Here is an 18,338-nt window from a genome sequence, read left to right as displayed (position 1 = left end):
CAGGACATTTTTGCGTAATATCTGGAAACCTTTTCCCCCAAATGGCATGCCGTTGAAAACTGAATGTACCATACAATACACAGTCAAAATATCCCTCTCACTCTCACCTGCCCTGTAGAGGGTAACTGAAGGGAAGAGTCATGTGTTGGGAAGTCCAGGAAGAAGTCCAGCTGTGTGGATCTCTTTGCTGGGAAAGGAGTTAATTTCCTTTCTCTGTGGAAAGAAAGAATGGAAGTCTGGCTACGTTCCTCTCCACTGAGAAAGGAGTCTGTTTTCTTCTCTGTGGAGAGAATCTACCAAAGGTTCTGTCTGTCGAGAAAAAACATATTACTTTCTCTGGAGATAAAAATACAATCGTACTTGGGTCAGCAGAAGAAGAAGGAAATGGACTCCTTTGTCTAGGGAGAGAAATGAAGCCAAGCTTTGGTTACATATCTTGGAAGAGAAAGGAAGCAGATTCCTTTTTAAGCACAGCCGGACTTCTGTTGCTTCTCTATGTCCAAGAAGGAAACAGATTCCTTTTCATTGAAAATATGTATATGGCTGTATGTAGTTGAGCCTCTTGCTGGATTTGGCACCTGGGAAAGGGCCTGATTTTGAGAGTTCATCACAGACAAGCCTGGTTACCTGCTGCCCTCACATTGATCCATGGTGACGAGCAGGGTGATGATCTTCATGTATAACTGAAATAACTGAAACTTGTGTAATACGTGGGTGTGCTGTACTGGTATTGGACTTTAAAGCCTGCCTAGTTTGGACCACGTTACCTGTCAAAAACTTGTACTGTGTAAATCTGTCAGAACATTAAAATGTATAACAGAGGCTGCACTCATTAGCCTGGTATTAGTAGTGACTGCATTCATTGAAAAAGGGAGGGGGGACATTTTCAGCATTGGTCACTTAATTCTTTCTAGTTATATACATTTATATATGCATCAGTTTTAAATGACTGAGTTTTAATCTGATGCCTGTTTAGAATCCATAAATATTCTAAATTTATTACTTATCTTGCACTTTTTTAGATTTGAATTTTGTTTTAATCATAAATTTTGTATGTTGCTTTTGGGAAATCTTATTAGCTAAACAAGATGTATATGGATTGGTTTGTGAATAATTTTTTTCATGTAGCCTAGGCCCATGGTGAAACTTGGTTCTCATCTGTGTTTTCGTTAGGATGATATACTTATGCACTTTTGGAATTGTATTTCTGCAGCTTCTGGTTATTCAGAGATAGAAAACCTTGCATTCTTTTGATAATAAAATAAATATCATTTTAATATATGAAAGCAGTATTTATTGCATAAGGACAAACATAAGCAGCTGAACCTGTTTCCATATACAATAAAAATAAAATTCGATAGGGTGTGTCTAATACTGTACAAGTGCACACATTCTTAAACAAGTGATCATTTCCCTCCTGCACAACTCCAAATGAACCTTTTTTGAGCACCCCAGCAACCTGCATTCGGAAAAATAATCAAATAATTCCCTTCTCAGCCCTCTCTATTCATGGATTCTATATCCACAACCATCTAAGGCTTGACAATATTTTTTAAAACTAAAAAGCCACTAACTTTGCCACTATATTTAATTATTTTTTTAATTTTTATCTTCCTTTTCCTCAAAGTAAATTCCAAGGAGGCATTTTTATAAGGAACATCATTTAATCAGACTACTGTATATATTGGAGCTTGGGCATCCATGGATTTTGGTATCTAGGAGTGGTCATGGATACTAAGGGTCCACTGTACATAAGCTGTTCTATAGGATGTGGATTATTTAATTATTCAGTAATTCATCTTTGACTGAAATAATATTTTGATATCCAGAAGACTCATATTAACCCCACAAAGCTCTTATCATCCTAAAGACTAACTTATTTATATAATGTGAGATGCTGTGAAATAGAGTCTGGTTATGAAATGCTGAAGTATTATGTTGGGTAAAACATCTTAGCAATGAGTAAACCTTTTGGGGAGTGCAGTTTGCAGCCTTCTGACCACCATAAACATACTAACAAATATAAACATTAGGTGTATCTTTATCACTTGCAGAATTCATTTCCTTTTTACTTTTTATATTTCATAAACTTACAGGAATGTTAATTCCAAAGTTAAGTGTGAGTGCCCTCTAGTGTTTAATGAATCAGTGCCCAGTTTATTTAAGGTTATAGATGAGAAAAGGACCGTGCTTAACTAACTATATGAATTTCCTTCATGGATCAGTGCTGATTTCAGGGCTTAAAATATTCCTCATTTACGTACTGTCTTTTTTCTCAAGAGAGACTCAAAAATTGTTGCAAATGACCCTCCAAAAACATTTTAGAAGTATCAAATATTATCAGATATTACTCACTGTGTAACCATTACTCCAGTAATGAGGTGAGGAAACATTATCTTTCTTGCTGAAGGGGAATCCCTACCCTTTGTTAGAAAAAGTGGTGTAGTTTCTGATTTGTTATATCTGTTCTTGATTTTTTCATCTTTATGATAGCATATCATGAAAGCTAGGGGAAAATAAATCTGATTTCTTAAATATAGATTAAAAGTTTCCTTGCATTGCATAGAATAGATTAATAGACTGCAGTTGAATGATGTTCCTCTGCACAATGACAGGTAGGTAGGCTGAATGTCAGTGACTCCCCCTTCTCCTTATCACAACCCACATGTCTCAATTATTATTGTCACTCTAGTGGGAGGAATTCATGTGGATTCAACTGGCACTAATCATTTACTTCTGGGATGTGTTTTCTTTTATTTTGGTCTCTAAAGTTTGCCACTCCCAAATATTCAAATAACTTCTTTGCTGATTGTGTCATCTCAGTTGTAGTATTTTCTACTTTTGTAGTAGCTGTTCATGAAGGTTTGAAGCCAGTATCAGAAGACAGCATAGAAAGTAGCATGTAACGTTTGTACACACATACAACCGCACATGTTACTATGTATATACGGCACTTTCAATAAAAGATATGGTTGGAAGATATTTCATAAGGTCTGTTAATTTGCAAATTTGTAAGGTCCAGCAGAATATCAATCTTGAATAAGATGTACTTTTTGTGTATGTGGGATCTTTTTTACTTGTAATCCTTTTCAGAGAGGGATGAAGCTTAGAAATATGGATAAGGTAAATAATGAAAGAACCAGATTTTCTGTTACATTTTGTGTGCATGAGGTGTTATGTTTAGTGTACAGGCCTGTTTCTAGTATTTTGAACAAGCTGATTAAAATCTGTCAGACTAATATAATTGTTAAATTGCGTAACATTATTTTATAAAAGAGCAGCGTGATCTACAGAATTTCCTCCAGTACATGGTAGCTCAAAACATCCATTTAGAGCCTTGCTGTTAAGAATCTCTGCTGCTGTCCTATATCCATTCATCAGGGAGCAAGCCCCATTGTACTCAGTAGGATTTATTTCAGATTAGATAAATATAGGCTTGCACTGCCAGTGAAACTGTATGTGAACTAGAGATTTATCATGGAAAAATCAATTCTACTATTTTGTGTTTTCAGGCTCGGATAGCATTTTTGCAAGGTGAGAGAAAAGGTCAAGAAAACTTGAAGAAAGATTTAGTAAGAAGAATAAAAATGTTAGAATATGCATTAAAACAAGAAAGGTATGTATACCATCTCAACTGAGAAATACATAAAAGCAATACAGTGTCTTTTGTAAAAAAAATGAAATAGGTAGAAGTTAATCACAGTTTCAAAATTTTAAGGGATTTAAATTAAACCAACTGACCAACCTTAATACAATCTTTTTTATTTGGGTAGATCAATCTTACTTGCTCTATATACTTATGTATAAGTCTATCTCATTTATAAGTTGAGGGCAATGTGGGGGCCAAAATTACAGATTTTGTTATGACCATGGATAAATTGTCATCCAGTGGATAAAAGAAAGCGCTCATGGTACCACCCTTTCCCCTTCCAGGCGTTCAAAAAGGGCAGAAGCAGTGCCACAGCAAAGAGAATAGAGGGACTTGCTGCTCCTTTTAGGTTTTCAGGTTTGAAAAGTACAGTGCCTTTTGCCATTGTACTCAGAGAAGACAGTTATTCCATCTATAAGGGACAAGATATAGTACTGACATTGGCCAATGTGGATACATCAAACCAGGTTTTGTGGATTGGTTTATTACTAATTTTTTTAGACTATACAATGACTGTATAGAATATCTGACATGTGTTGTCATAACTGATTATTTTTGGTGAAAGATTGCATTCCTTCTTGCAAGGACTGAAGAAGTATTCTGATTAGCAGTTACCAAATCTCATTCTAAGATTTTGCACCACTGGTAGATAAAATTGGCACATAGTTTTGTTTTAAAATCTGTATTGTTTTCTTAATCTTTTGGATGAAGTTCAAAATAATTGTTTTAACATGACAAGCCATAATTTTGGCTTTGTTTTCCTGATTATGTGTTCTGTAATGTACTGCTAGAGGTATAATAAATATTAGAAGTAGAGCAGAATAGGCTTTGACATGAACATGAGATAAATCATATTGGATTACGACAGTACTTGGATGCTGTATTTAAATTTGCAAAAGTGCTACATTCTTATTGGTTCTAAATATTTGCAAAAGCTTCACTTTTACTATAACAACAGTATAGTAAATACTGCAAATCTATTTTTTTGTTATAAAGTGACAGACAGTTTCAATATACAATAGCAAAAATGTGGTGGGAAAACTTCTGATTCGTTAAAAGAAAATAGACCAATATAAATTTCTGCCTGAAGTAGGGAGTTGCTAATTTATACATCATATGTATTCCTGCCAGTGTTACAATAATGGTACTTTGTAAGATTTTTTTTAAAAATGGAAAAAATGAAGTTTGCTAAATATAACTTTGCTTTGTAGCATAAGCATTAAAAATGGTAAAAGAAGATGAACACAGAAATCTTTTCATTTAGTGTTCAAGTTTAAACATCGTATGTTTTCAACTTAATTTTACAGTTATTTGTTGTTTTACAGTTACTTATTCTTGAAAGCTAATGTAACAGAAACAACAATGGAAAATTTGCCCTAGCTCAAGTGGAAAAATTATATCAGTGAATTATATTAGTAAATATATTTTGAACTTTTTTCTGAATGGATTAGAGATTGATTCCACCCTGTGCCATTGCATATATCTCAAGATTAAGTGTATAAGAATAAAGTATTTTCCTTTGCCACAACATTCTCTTGGTCATGTAAGGAGATATACTGTATAAATTTCTTGTTGCAGAAGGAGAGAGGCTCTATTATTTTTTGTGTTTATTAATTACATATAATTTAATTTCGAAGTATGCTTGCACTGTCATGTGAATTAGTTTTATAGCTGGTGAAATAAGACCACTGTTTCAGCACATAAATTGTCCTGGCAGATATTTACCGAAGAGGCTTGTTAGTGGGATACATTTCAAGCAGTTCTCACTAGAATTGTTTCTCAAATTGAGACATCCTACTGCAGCCTTCTGTTCCAAACAGCTTTTCCTGAAGTTGGGGAGCTGTGATAAGATTCCTCAGGTGTAAGTATATTTGTGTGAGTGTTACTTTAGATGTAACTCGCTGGGAAAATACACAACATTTTTGTTGATGACTTTTTTTTACTTTTAAGGGCAAAATATCATAAATTAAAATATGGCACAGAACTGAACCAAGGTGACTTGAAAATGCCAACCTTTGAGTCAGGTAACTGTCTATTTGCTACTATTGGATTTAATTTATATTCTTCTATTGATCGATTTTTATATTAAGAAAAGGCTGCCAGCAGTCTGAGTTTGTACTGTATACTTTGGTGCTAAAATGAAAATTAATTTATATATTGCATGGCATTTGCACTATGGAAAGTGCTTAATTTTATATGATTAATAAAATGGTGCAATGATCCACCAGATATTCTTTGTAAAAAATATTAATTGCTCATTGTTAATCAATAGATACTAACTTTCAGATATAGACTTGTCATAGTGAGAATATAGTCTGAACTGAAGTCATGATAAAAGAGATTGCACGACATGAATTGAGTTAGTTAGTTAGTTATATGTAACTTTGGAAAAAAGAGCCAGCATGGTGTAGTGGTTTGTGTATTGGACTAGGGCTTGAATCCCTGCTCAACCATGAAAACCACTGACAAACCCCCCCCCCCCCCCCCCTGAACAGATGTTGCCAAGACTTAAAGGCATGCAGCAGCAACACTTGGAAATCATGGTTGCTTTAAAATGGGAGTCTGGAAATTTTAAGGGATCTAGGATGAGTATCATGGCTCTATTGAGAGAGAAAAAGGATGTAATCTACAATTAATTCAATAGAAATAAATAAGATTATGTTCTATTCAATTTAGAACCAAGTGGTTTATGGGAACAAAAAAATGTCCTTGAATTTCCGTTTTTAAAACAAAGGGGGAAATTTATTAAGAAATACATGTTCTTCTCTGTGTGGCAGCCTAAGCAAGACTTGGAATAAAAGTATTTATTTCTATTTCAGAAGAAACCAAAGATACAGAGGTTCCTACAATACCTCATAATAGTCAGCTAACCTGGAAACAAGGTCGACAGTTATTAAGACAGTAAGTGTTAATTTGTGAAAAGTTATCTTCTGCTTATTCAATGAACTAGGGGGCCAAGGTGCTGTCAAAAAGTTAAAATAGTTGAAATTTGAAACCCACACATGATAAACACAAATACTGTAGACGAGATACACTGCACACAATTTCTAAGATATGTTCCACAAATAGCTTCTATACTGAAAAAAAATTGTGCTGAATTAGTTGAAAGGGAAAAGAAAACCGCATATGGTTACAATAGTGTTGTGCATATATGATGGAATAGCAAATCACATATGAGATATACAAATTCTGGGTGTAATTGAAAAATGGTTGAAAAGCCTGAACCCCCAAAAATACATGTCAGTGTATTGGGAGAAGTAATGTAGAAGCCTCCCTCTTTACAGTTGGAAAATTATTTGAATTAAGCTGTTTCAAATAAAGCATCAAGCAATGTTTGGAAAATCTTTAATGCAGTTGTGTGTTAGCTAGTGATCATGATAATTATAGTCTCATACAATTTGAAAAAAGGGAAGACGTGTTCAGACAACCTCCTAAGGAAATCTGTCTGGTTGTTATGTTTTGTATAAGAAGGTAATATTTTGGTTTTTCTTAGGTATCTTCAGGAAGTAGGTTACACAGATACAATATTGGATGTACGGTCACAGAGGGTGAGGTCTTTACTTGGACTTTCCAGTTCAGAACCAAATGGCTCAGTAGAGACAAAAAATTTGGAACAGATTCTCAATGGAGGAGAATCTCCTGCATCAAAACAAAAGGGACAGGACATGAAAAGGTAAGCAGGTCAATGTGAATATTTTGCACAGTGAGATAGCTGCCCATCCAGAGTGGGTCTCAGTTCCAAATCATGGGCTTCTATCACTCACTTTGCCCCTTTATCCTCAAGATCCCTCCCTGGATCTGGTATTGGGCCTCAAAATGATTCCTATTATGGAGAAATGATTGTGTTGATGAGTGGATTCCTTTGATGTGACCAGTCAGTCTTCTTATCAATCCTTAAATGGAACAGTCAGTTGAAGAAAATAAACAAGTAAAATGTTTATTTGGGTACGAGTTTGGGTCATGTGATTTTAATGTTTTTATTAGGTAGTTTAAATGTTTATGTTTTCATGACTAAATGTTGTTTTAGCTCAGGGTTAATTGTCTTATTGAATTTATGCATCGTTATATATTTTGTTTATGATTTGGTTTTTATTTATGTGAGGCATAGAATTTTGTCATTTGTTGTAAACCGCTTTGAATCCTTCCACGGGTGAGAAAAGCTGTATATCAATACAGTAATGAAATAATAATACATTTTCCATAGCTATATAATTACAACAATAAAGAGGTTTCTTCAATACTGCATAGGAGCTATCAGGCCAACAGTTATTACAGTTACATTATTCATTCTTAAAAATACATTATATTTCTACTCCTAAATATTTGCCAAATAAAACCACCCAGATAATGTTTTGGAGACGAATTACTATCAGGAGTAAGCTTTTTTTTTCATGTCAGGAGCAATTTGAGAAACTGCAAGTCGCTTCTGGTGTGAGAAAATTGACTATCTGCAAGGACGTTGTCCTTGGAATGCCCAGATGTTTGATGTTATACCATCCTTGTGGGAGGCTTCTCTCATGTGCCTGCATAGAGAGCTGGAGCTGACAGAGGGAGCTCATCCGCACACTACAAATTCGAACCTCTGACCTGTCGGTCTTCAGTCCTGCTGGCACAAGGGTTTAACCCATTGCGCCACCGGGGGCTTATTGAGTAAGCTAAGTGTGTTACATGCATTTCCTACTCTGAAATAGATGTGCATAGTCATTGCACTTGAGGCATGAAAAAAATTTGCAGTTGTTGCTCTGAAATAAAAAAAAACTCTTTTCCTGAAATCTTTATTATGAGAATGACTTTTTTGTCAGTTTTTTAAAAAAAAACAACAACAAACAAACAAAACAATTTTACTTGTAAACACTCCTAATTCTTCCATACTTATAAAAAAAAATCTGGGTTCCTGACCTTCCAAATCAGAATTTAAAGAAGCATGGGGGATGGGGCAGAGTTGGCTTTTTCCTGAGTGTGCTGACAGAATTGCTTAATAAAATTTCACATTGAATCACAGTCATATATTTTTTTATCTGTGAGTGATTATAGTGCAGACTTTGTTCAAAATACCACGCAGCTTTGAGTTTATCTTTTGTTTGAAATCTACAAAGTCTTTTAATTCTGAAGGATCTAGAGCTATTTGCTGATATTGTAAGGGAAAATTGTTTCATAATTTCTTCTACAGGAATCCTGGAGATGTTCTTGAAACGTTCAATTTCTTGGAAAATGCGGATGATAGTGATGAAGAAGAAGAGAGTGACATGATTGAAGATATTGCAGAAGGAAAGGAGAAACACCGGATAAATAAAAAACACAAAGTAATTTTATTTTTTCATAGTCTTATTGAACAGCCAGCAATGTATACATGTTGTTGGGTGAGATCATTATTGTGTCATTTTATTGCTACAGTCTGGTTGTTGTTTGTTCAAACTATATAGCTAAGAATAGTACAGATATTTGGTGAAAATTCTCTGCTTAAATTTTTAGAGTTTATAATAACAACCATTTGAATGCTTTATCTAATTTAAGGTAAAGCAAGCCACAAATGATCAGAATAAGTATTTAATTAATTGAAATGTGCAGTTTAGAGAGCTTTTCCTAACAAGTCACATTATTGAGAGCTAGAATGGTTTGTTGATTAGTGAGGGATAATGACTTCAAAAGACCTTGGTTTAAATTTCCACAGCTACAAAATTTTCTGTCATGAAGCCTGCCTTACCTCAAATTGTGATGAAAATAAAATGGAGATGTGGAAAATCATATACCGTGTTTTGAGATAAGGTGGCTTGTAAATAAAATAAATACTTATCCACATAAGCCCAGTATTTCTGCTTGAGCTAGCAGAAGCCCTGTTGAATCACAAGCAGAAACTTTGAAGATTGTTACCTGGTCTTTTAACCAGACACGTTGAGATGGTCTCTGTGCAAACCATTTGCAAGTCTCTATGTGGTAGTTCCTGTTCTGGTGATTGATTGTAATGTTGTAAAGATAGTGTAAGTTGGTTGATACAAAATGTAATGTACAGTAATGTAGGTTGTATTTGAGATTTTACTAACCGAAGAAGTGTGTATAGATCTCAGAATAGTTTTGCTTATTACATATTCCTGAAATTTCTAGGGTAGAATCCTTTTCGTGCAATACACTGGTATAAGTAAAGCAGTAAAGGCTGTGGCAGCAGGCGGGGAGAGATAGCCGACACAGGGGCTGTGAAGAAAGTAAGGCAGTACAGAAATCAGTGAAAGAAGTAAAGCCATACTTGGAACTATTAGATTTTGTCGATCCTGGAAAAGGTACAGTTGCTAGCATTGTATACCAACAAGATTGTTCAGCTTCACTTAGTTGTTCTGCAATCAACCATATGTCAGTTTAGGTAATATTTTATGCACAAGCATGCTTATTCTTTATTAGCACTAAAACTATTCCTTGCAAATCTGTTGTGTAATGTAAATACTTTTGAAATAGAGGCTATAATTTATCAGTGTTACTCCTAAACTGGTATTGTAAAAATCTTAAGAATATTCTCCATCCCAGGAACTTTGAAGAATTTTCTCCTTAACAGTTCTTAAATATATTTATGTACATTTACTAAATATTAATATGTTTCCAGTTGTTAAAATGAAAATGAGAGAAATATGAGGGGAAAAAATACTAAGTGCCAATTTAAATTCCCAGCAGACAATATTTCTCACATTAGCTCTGCCAGACTTAATGAAGACCCCCAAATCCTGGCTCGATAGAGAGCTATCTCTTGTTACCGGAAAGAAGGAAGGCCACAAATGCAGGCAAAACATCAGGAGAGAATGCTACTGGAACATGGCCATATAGCCTGAAAAACTCACAGAACCGGGAAAGAAGGAAGGATAGATATCAGAAAGGTGGTGAGAGAGGTAGGTGCAGGAGGGCAGCAGTGGGATGAAGGAAAACAGTTGGTGAGTGGCAAAGATTTAGATGGAGTAAGGCAATTGCAGCAAGGAGAAAATAGGAAAGATGGGGATGGAAGACAAGTACATTGGAGAAGGAGGGGGTGTTTTAAAACAGAAAAAAAAAACATTTGAGAATGTTCTGCAAAGTTCTCCAGCCATCTGGAACACTCAAGAATGCCCTGTCACATTCTGGAATGATCTGAAAGTTTATATATCAGATAATAATATTTTGGCAAATAGTCTGATAATACTCTTGTTTTCAGAGAATCAGCCCATATCGGTGATATACATTAAAATAACTATAATTTTTAATAGAGACTTGCTGATTTCTATGGATGTTAGTCTAAAATAATTTCTAAGCACTAGTTATTTCACAATGTGAGATACATGAATTTTAGTAAAACTATTTTAGCTCTAACAGAAAATAATAGAATTTGTTTGAGATATACAGGCAGTCCTTTGCTTACAAACAAGATAGGTTATATACGTTTATTCTTACATTGAATGTGTAACGGAACAGGTACATTTTTAAAGTGTACCTCCATCCAATTCACTTGACTTTCTGTCCCTGTGAGAACTGGATTTTGAAAATTTTGACTTTTTGTGGAAACAAGGATTGTTGATAAAGCTTTAGTGGAGACACCTTTCCCCCATGAGAACTCTCAGAGGACTGAATTTTCCTTGGTTAGTAGTAGATTTCCTCCCATTTCCTTTTGTCTCATGGACAGGAAGTGAGATTGCATCTTTCTAATGAGGATGCAGATAGCAATAAAAAAAAATCTCACAGTGTCTCTAATCCCACAACTTACTAACAAACAATAAAAAATAAAACAAAATTTGCATGAAGGTGTACCTTCATTGCAACTTGGACAGATGTTTGCATTAACATATTATTTATTTTTACTTGTGCATGTAAATACTAAACATTTTCAAATACTGCAAAAGGTCCAATATACGCTGCTCGCTGGATCCTGCTCCTAGGCACATCTACTGCTTCCACCCTCCACATTAGTTAAAGAGTCATATGTAAATTGGATGGTTGTAGCGCGGGGACTACCTGTATTCACATTTATTGTATTGTTTAAAATAGATTATATATTTTGGAATGTAGATGTTGCATCAAAAAATACCATCACAGTTATTAGATTAAGTGAGCTTCATGATATTTTTGTTACACCAATGATGGTAATTATGCTTTGCCATCATAAATTATGCTGTTGATAGCTTCTTAATTCTAGAGATGGATCTTCTAGCCCAGATTCTTGCTCTTGGTATCACCTGAGGGGCTACAGACATCTTAATTAGGACATCTCATATTATGGGACTAAGCACATTTAGCGCACTGTTTTTCCTTCCCTTTATTTTAGATTAATAAAATACAGACTTGTGCCTGTATGAACAGGAAGAAGAAAGTGGGAGCAAAAAAGAATAGAAGTGTGTTAATGGCTTTAATAACTGACTTTTATTTTTAAGTGAGCTTTTGTGGATATATATTCACTCTTTTGGGTGCAGTATTTAGTGGTATTGAGGCCTCAGGTATAAATCATATTTATACAGTTGTGAAAGTGGGACCGAATGTAATACGATCCAGAAAGGTGCAAATCATGATCCTGGCCTGGAATTTTCAAAGAGTTGCATAAGGTGATACAGATCTTTCTAGTGGCTATCTTGGGGAAGATGGACCACATAAAATTAACCTTTTAAACTGCATTGTCCTTCATGATAATTCTATCACATTTGACTTGCAGATAGGAAATGAAGGGCTTGCAGCTGATCTTACTGATGATCCAGACACAGAAGAAGCCTTGAAAGAATTTGATTTCTTGGTAACTGCAGAAGATGGAGAGGGAGCTGGAGAAGCACGAAGTTCTGGAGATGGGACAGAGTGGGGTAAGAAGTTCAAATAAAATAAACTGTAAAGATAAATTGTACATACATATATATATACAAAATGAACAAATTCAGTAAAAACTACATTAAGATATTTTAAACAGTGGGAAAACAGACTGTGTTATTTAATCATACCAAAATGGATTCAGTTGTTTTCTTTTTCTGGTTTATTCTGGTTTTCTTTGTCTGGTATTTCTTAGAAATGTTTTTTTTTTTAAGAAAGCGATCATGATGGATTGTTAAAGATGTGTTACTTCATATCTTTGACTAATGTTCATCTTTTTAAGCAATCTGTTTTCAGTTTAAAATGTTACATCGCTATTTTGGTGTGGTGTTCTGAGACAAAGGAATACTTTAAAAAACAGTTGATGAACATTTTCTGTTCCCAGAATTGGCAGCTAATTGTTCTGAATTAGTCTAGCATTATTCTAGAAAATTTGGAATAATTGTTCTTGCCCAATATATAATAAATTGTATAACCATGTGATAATGTACAGAATAATATTTTGGGTTCCATCAAAAACATGCTTACTTGGAAGTTTCATTGAAAATAATGGGACCTATTTAAAATAATATGCTCACATCATCAGCTTTAATAATAATCTAATAAATCCATATTCATTTCTATAAAGCAGACTCTTTGTTGTAAAAGTAGGGCTTTTCTAATTTTCCAAATATCATACAACTTAACCAATTTTCCAGTTCATGAAATCTAAATCTTGAAAAGTAGGTGAAAGATTTTTGAGTTACAAAGAACTGTTTCATAAATGTAGCTTTTTAGATGAAATTTTGAACAATTAAATTTGCAAACCATATCCTTTGCAGTTATATTAGTCCATTTAAAGATTAAGGTACAATGGGTTGAGGAAGTTGAAAGAAAGCATTTCAGCATCCAGCCTGTGCATGTGCCAGGGCTGTTGTGGTAAAGTCTAGATGCTTACTCTTTTGCCAGTAAGAGTGATAGAAAGTTGAGTAGTTTTAAAACAATTTAGTCAGTTGGCAAGGCAATAAAGGATCATGTGGCCTCGGTTGATGTTTGCTTTTTTGTCTGTTAACAGATAATGTTTGCTGAACAGCACTCTATAGCAGATTTAAAAGACTGTGTTTGTAAGTTGTGCCATCAATCCACATGAAAAAAACAGAGTGGGTAACCACCACCCCCCCCCTTTTTTTTTTTTGGTCAAACTCCCAGAAGAAGACAAATGATTAGTGGAGCTATTCAAGTACTGTCCAACATCATTGCAGTTCAGCAGTTGATTTCAGCTAGATATGTGAGTGAATGTACAGGGGAAGTGGTGCCAAGAGCTGTTGCATTGTACAGACATGTGCGACTACAATTGTTGAGCTTATATCACCAAGCCAACTCTAAAAGACTTGTTGTTGAAAATTGCCTATTCAACATAGAGATGGGTGTCAAGTTGGAGCACATGCTTAAAATGTACACCGCTGCCTACAAGTTTGGTTTCAGGTGCAAGTTCATTTATTGTCATGATGCTGTTCGGGCTGGTACAAGCAATGCTCTGACCCTAAGAGGCCCTTCAGCCTGATGACATCTAGGTGGTCTTGTTTGCAAGATCTTGTTAAGCAAATTCTCCTACAAGATCTCTTCATTGAGGAAGCACAGTACAACCCTTGTATCTACAGCGAATATATTCCAGGATTCCTTGTAGATATATGGAATTTTGGGTAATACTGAATCCTATTGAATAGATTGCTTTTAATGAAAGCATACCATAGAATTGCATTGGAGGCCCTAGAAAATGCTTAGAACATATTTTGTCAGGCAGTAAATGAAAGCTCAAGAGGTCATACAATATCAACAATCTTACAAAAGAGGCTTTGGGAGGCTAGCATCATCTTTGACGTCTATGAACCTTTTCTCCACACTTCCTTTTGACAACATGCTCTAAGGTTATCATGTTTGGCTTGCTAAAATTCTAGACTCCTGTACCCAAGACATCATTTGGAGTGCTTACTCAATAGAGTTTTGGTACTATCTCTTTTTGGCTATCTGCTACTCTTTAAATGTTTATGAAGTGCATGATGGTGGTGACAACCTGGTTCAGGTAGCAAGGTGTTGGATTTCCTTAAATCAGTGACTGGATTCTTACTGCTCATTCACAAGATTGCTCCCTTGATTATATCTGTCTCAGTCTTTGGTTGGACCTGTACATTAATTTTGAAAAGTCTCACTGGGATTGTTCCAGACTTTGAAGTTTATTGTGCTATTCTGGATTCAACTTTTTCACCTGTCTGTCTGCCAAACTAAGAGTTCAAGTTAGAATCAAACTGCTCACATGGTCTAGGGAGCAGTCTAGAAGGTTCCATACAATGCATGTAAACCCATATGAGTGAATTCACAGATGACCACTTGCCTTAAACTGTGGTCTTTCTGCACTTCTGATCAGTTTGTAATTGTGGTCTCTACATATTCACTAGTTTAGGGAATACATAGGGATTGTGAAACTCTCCCAGTTTCATTTACTGGGTAGCAGTGGTCTGTTCTCCTGTTGATTGGGAAGCAGTTGGCTGATATTTCCATCACTACTGTTCTTGTCAATTCCGGTGCAAGGAAAATTGTAACAGGGGACCCTGCTTCTGATTATTGCACTTTTTGCACTGAAGATTGTTCACCGGAGGGGGAGGAAACATCAGTCAGCTGCTTCACGATTATCAGGGGAATAGAACCCTGTTTTTTGCAGTATCTGCAGCCCATTAAATGAATACTTGGGAACTCTCACAATCCCTAAATATTACTAAAATTAGGAAATATGTAGGGATCATAAATATCTGACAGTCTAGGTTGTTATAAGTTTATAAGTGGTACAAATCTTCAGTCTCTCAATGCAAGAGATAGAAGTGAGGAACTGTTGCTCATAACAATGGTTGCCCAGCAAATGAGGGCTGGGAGATATTATATAGCTAGGTAACTAAAGTGGTTATATATTCCTGACTGGCATAGTGAATTCTAGCCAAAGTTTGCTAACACTGGTACTTTAACATAAATTATAGATTATCAAAGTGTATTTCATTCATGACTGTGTTTTCAGTGGAACTTCCATGTAATATGTTTTGTGGTTATTTTTATATCAATCTACTGATTGATGATCTAGCCATAACTTGCAAGCAGAGGAATCTCTAGTCTGCTGTCCTCCATTGCTTTCTTTATGTCTGCAAAGGAGGAGTTCCTGCCTGTGTTTTCACACTTGCGGGTTCTGTGATTTTCTATGGTTCTTGCTGAACTGAGATCTCTTGTCTTCTCTATAGAGACATTTCTTCCTTCATAAGTGGGAAAAACACTTCATGAGTCAATGTTCACCTTACATGTTTAAGAAAGCAAAATAATATCTGTATGTGACTACAAACAATCTTCCATGAGTTTATTTTTACCAATTTACTTTGTATGCTTTGGCTTCAAAATGACTTCTTTGGCTTTGAGCACTATTTTAACTTTTCAAAAATGAAAGCTCAAGAAATAAAAGCCTGGGTAAATGTTGTTGTTTCCAAACCATTTTGACTTTGTAATAATGTTAATAATGGCTAAAAACTTCTTTATTGTGTTTACACCAAGATCTAATTTAGACCTATTAGATCTCATTGCATGTAAAATAAAAGTAGAAAAAGTGCATGGTACTTTTAAAAAAATAAAACTGTGATGACAATTCCTTTTGCGTTTCAGGAGTTGTACTGCATGAAGTATATTTATTTGCTTATTTAAAACTGGCTGAATAATTGGTTAATATTGTCTTACTAAAGATGCAGTAATTACATGCATTACTGTTAATACATTAATTCTTTCTTTATCAGTGACCACAAAGAAATTAAAATTGTTTCATCAGTGTGGCAAAAAGCCATATGTGTGAAAAGCCATATAACCAAAATGGAAGCATTTCCAAAACAGTGGCAAACTGCACCTTTAAAATACTGAAATATAATTGAATAACACTATTTATTGATGATTAACTTGTAACATTCGCAAACCACTTGCATTGCCAATTGCTGATTTATTTTTCTTTCAATAATATGCTGCATGTAGACAAAGATGACCTGTCCCCAACTGCTGAGGTTTGGGATGTAGACCAGGGACTAATAACTAAACTGAAGGAACAGTACAAGAAGGAACGAAAGGGGAAGAAAGGGGTAAAGAGTAAGTGCAGATTCTGAATCTTGACACAACTCTGAATTATGTGGAGATGTTGAGAACAGTTTTTTAAAAAATGGGTTCTCTTTATTCACCTCCATTTGAACACTTGGCTGTTTTGGGGCAACCAACTTTAACTTTCCATCTGATAAATCTCCAAGTGAACATATAAGCAAAAGTGAAATTATTTTTAATTTGAATCTTGTCCTTGGGCAGAAATGTTATACTGCTTCAGTATCACCTAAAATAATGTATAAAGGCAATGATGACTTGAAATCTGATCCAAATATAAATTAATAATATTGTGTCTGACTTCAGTGTTTTCCCAAACCTTAGTAATTTTTTTGTTGTTTTTTAAGGAGTAAATGGAAATAGCATTTTTTCATAAATGGATGTATAATAGGAGTTTCCACACATTTTGGCTTGATTTTCCAGGTCACTATTGTATTTTGGTCAACATCAGTGTATTTCCTTCATCCTTTCCATATGCCAAAGAGCATGGAGCTTGTTTCATTTCTCATGTCTATCTTTGTCTGCCTGCAAAATGTGCATGAAGTGAAGCAAGATCCAGCTTTTTCCCCAAGTCTTCTGGATTTTGAGGGAGTCTTGTGGAAGAGCTAGTATCTTTTCTCTCATTTGGTGCTGAACTTTAGAGAATAACACAAGTCAAAGGAAACCAAAGGGAGGCTTCAACTTAGTGTCACCTCGTCTGAAATTTTGACAGAACCAGGGAGTCTTCTGTATGCTTTCTGTAAAGCCATCATGATGAGTCCAAACCTTTCTTTGGAGTTTCTGGTGAACTTAAGGAAAAGCGAATTATCCCTGGGGAAGGACCTGCATTAATTGGTGACCTAGCACATCTGACATTTAGCTGAAACCTGACTTAAAAGATTTATTTCCACAAAGCTAACCATGCTGAAAAAAATGTTACACGAATTCTTCCATCACAGTCAAGGATAAGGATAGTGCATATTTCATTTTCTATATTAAAGGCATTACTCTTAATAAGGGAAGTAGCGCAAAGCTGGAGTGGGTTGCTTATGCTTCAGATGAAGCAGAGGAAAATGCTATATAGGATCAGCCAGAAACACTTTCATCCAGAAGTAGTTGTCTTCAAGGCAGCAGTTTTTGTCATGGAAGCTGCAGAAGGACAAGGATGATGTAAAGATTTTGGGCCATTCCATCCAAAATGCTGATTTCTTATGTCAGTGTGAATGAATATCTCAGGCCATAAAATAATTGTATCCCAGTATATGGCTTAATACTCAGAAGCAAGTCCCATCGAAGATTGTTATTGTCTAGGATATAGTCTTTGAAGTAGTGCACTCATAAAAGGATATTTTTGCATTGTTTTAGTAAAGGATTTAATGCTGGTTTGGCTTTATAGGGAAACTCTTAGTGTAAGTTTATTTATGCATGGTATTTTTAAAAACGGTTTTGCATGATCACTTTGCTATTGATTTAACACAGTACTAATTGACTTCTTTTAAATGGTTCTTTCCCTGCTCCCCAGGAAAAACACTTAATCCTCCTTCTGCTGTAAAGTTGTTGGGGTTATAGTATTTGTAGTTTATTATTCCAAATCTAAACATATAGTATGTTTTAATTCAAGCACTAAAGGTTTATAAATACTCTTAACATTTTAAAATACATAAAATAAAAATATTGATGGGTAGTGAATAATGTTTGTAAAATTGAATAGTCTTTGGAACAAAATGCAGATATGACATGCATATTGCAGGCTCAATTG

General features: G+C 35.0%; 1 protein-coding gene across 5 annotated transcripts in view; it reads left to right on the top strand.

The window, feature by feature from the left end:
• The window catches only part of STRN3 (striatin 3), a 47,157-nt gene that overhangs the window by 11,834 nt on the left and 16,985 nt on the right, over nt 1-18,338 (top strand). For 2 of the 5 annotated variants that reach the window (XM_060759617.2, XM_060759639.2), the window contains exons 2-8: nt 3,513-3,616; nt 5,600-5,673; nt 6,469-6,550; nt 7,143-7,322; nt 8,820-8,952; nt 12,306-12,447; nt 16,484-16,594. In XM_060759617.2, coding sequence (XP_060615600.2) covers nt 3,513-3,616; nt 5,600-5,673; nt 6,469-6,550; nt 7,143-7,322; nt 8,820-8,952; nt 12,306-12,447; nt 16,484-16,594 — 826 coding nt within the window. The remainder of the gene's footprint in view (nt 1-3,512; nt 3,617-5,599; nt 5,674-6,468; nt 6,551-7,142; nt 7,323-8,819; nt 8,953-12,305; nt 12,448-16,483; nt 16,595-18,338) is intronic. The other 3 variants (XM_060759648.2, XM_060759632.2, XM_060759625.2) reach the window with 2 other exon arrangements.

The sequence above is a fragment of the Anolis sagrei genome, chromosome 1 (assembly GCF_037176765.1).
Source record: "Anolis sagrei isolate rAnoSag1 chromosome 1, rAnoSag1.mat, whole genome shotgun sequence".
Taxonomy (NCBI): Eukaryota; Metazoa; Chordata; class Lepidosauria; order Squamata; family Dactyloidae; genus Anolis; species Anolis sagrei.
This window is presented reverse-complemented; position numbering and strand designations above follow the sequence as displayed.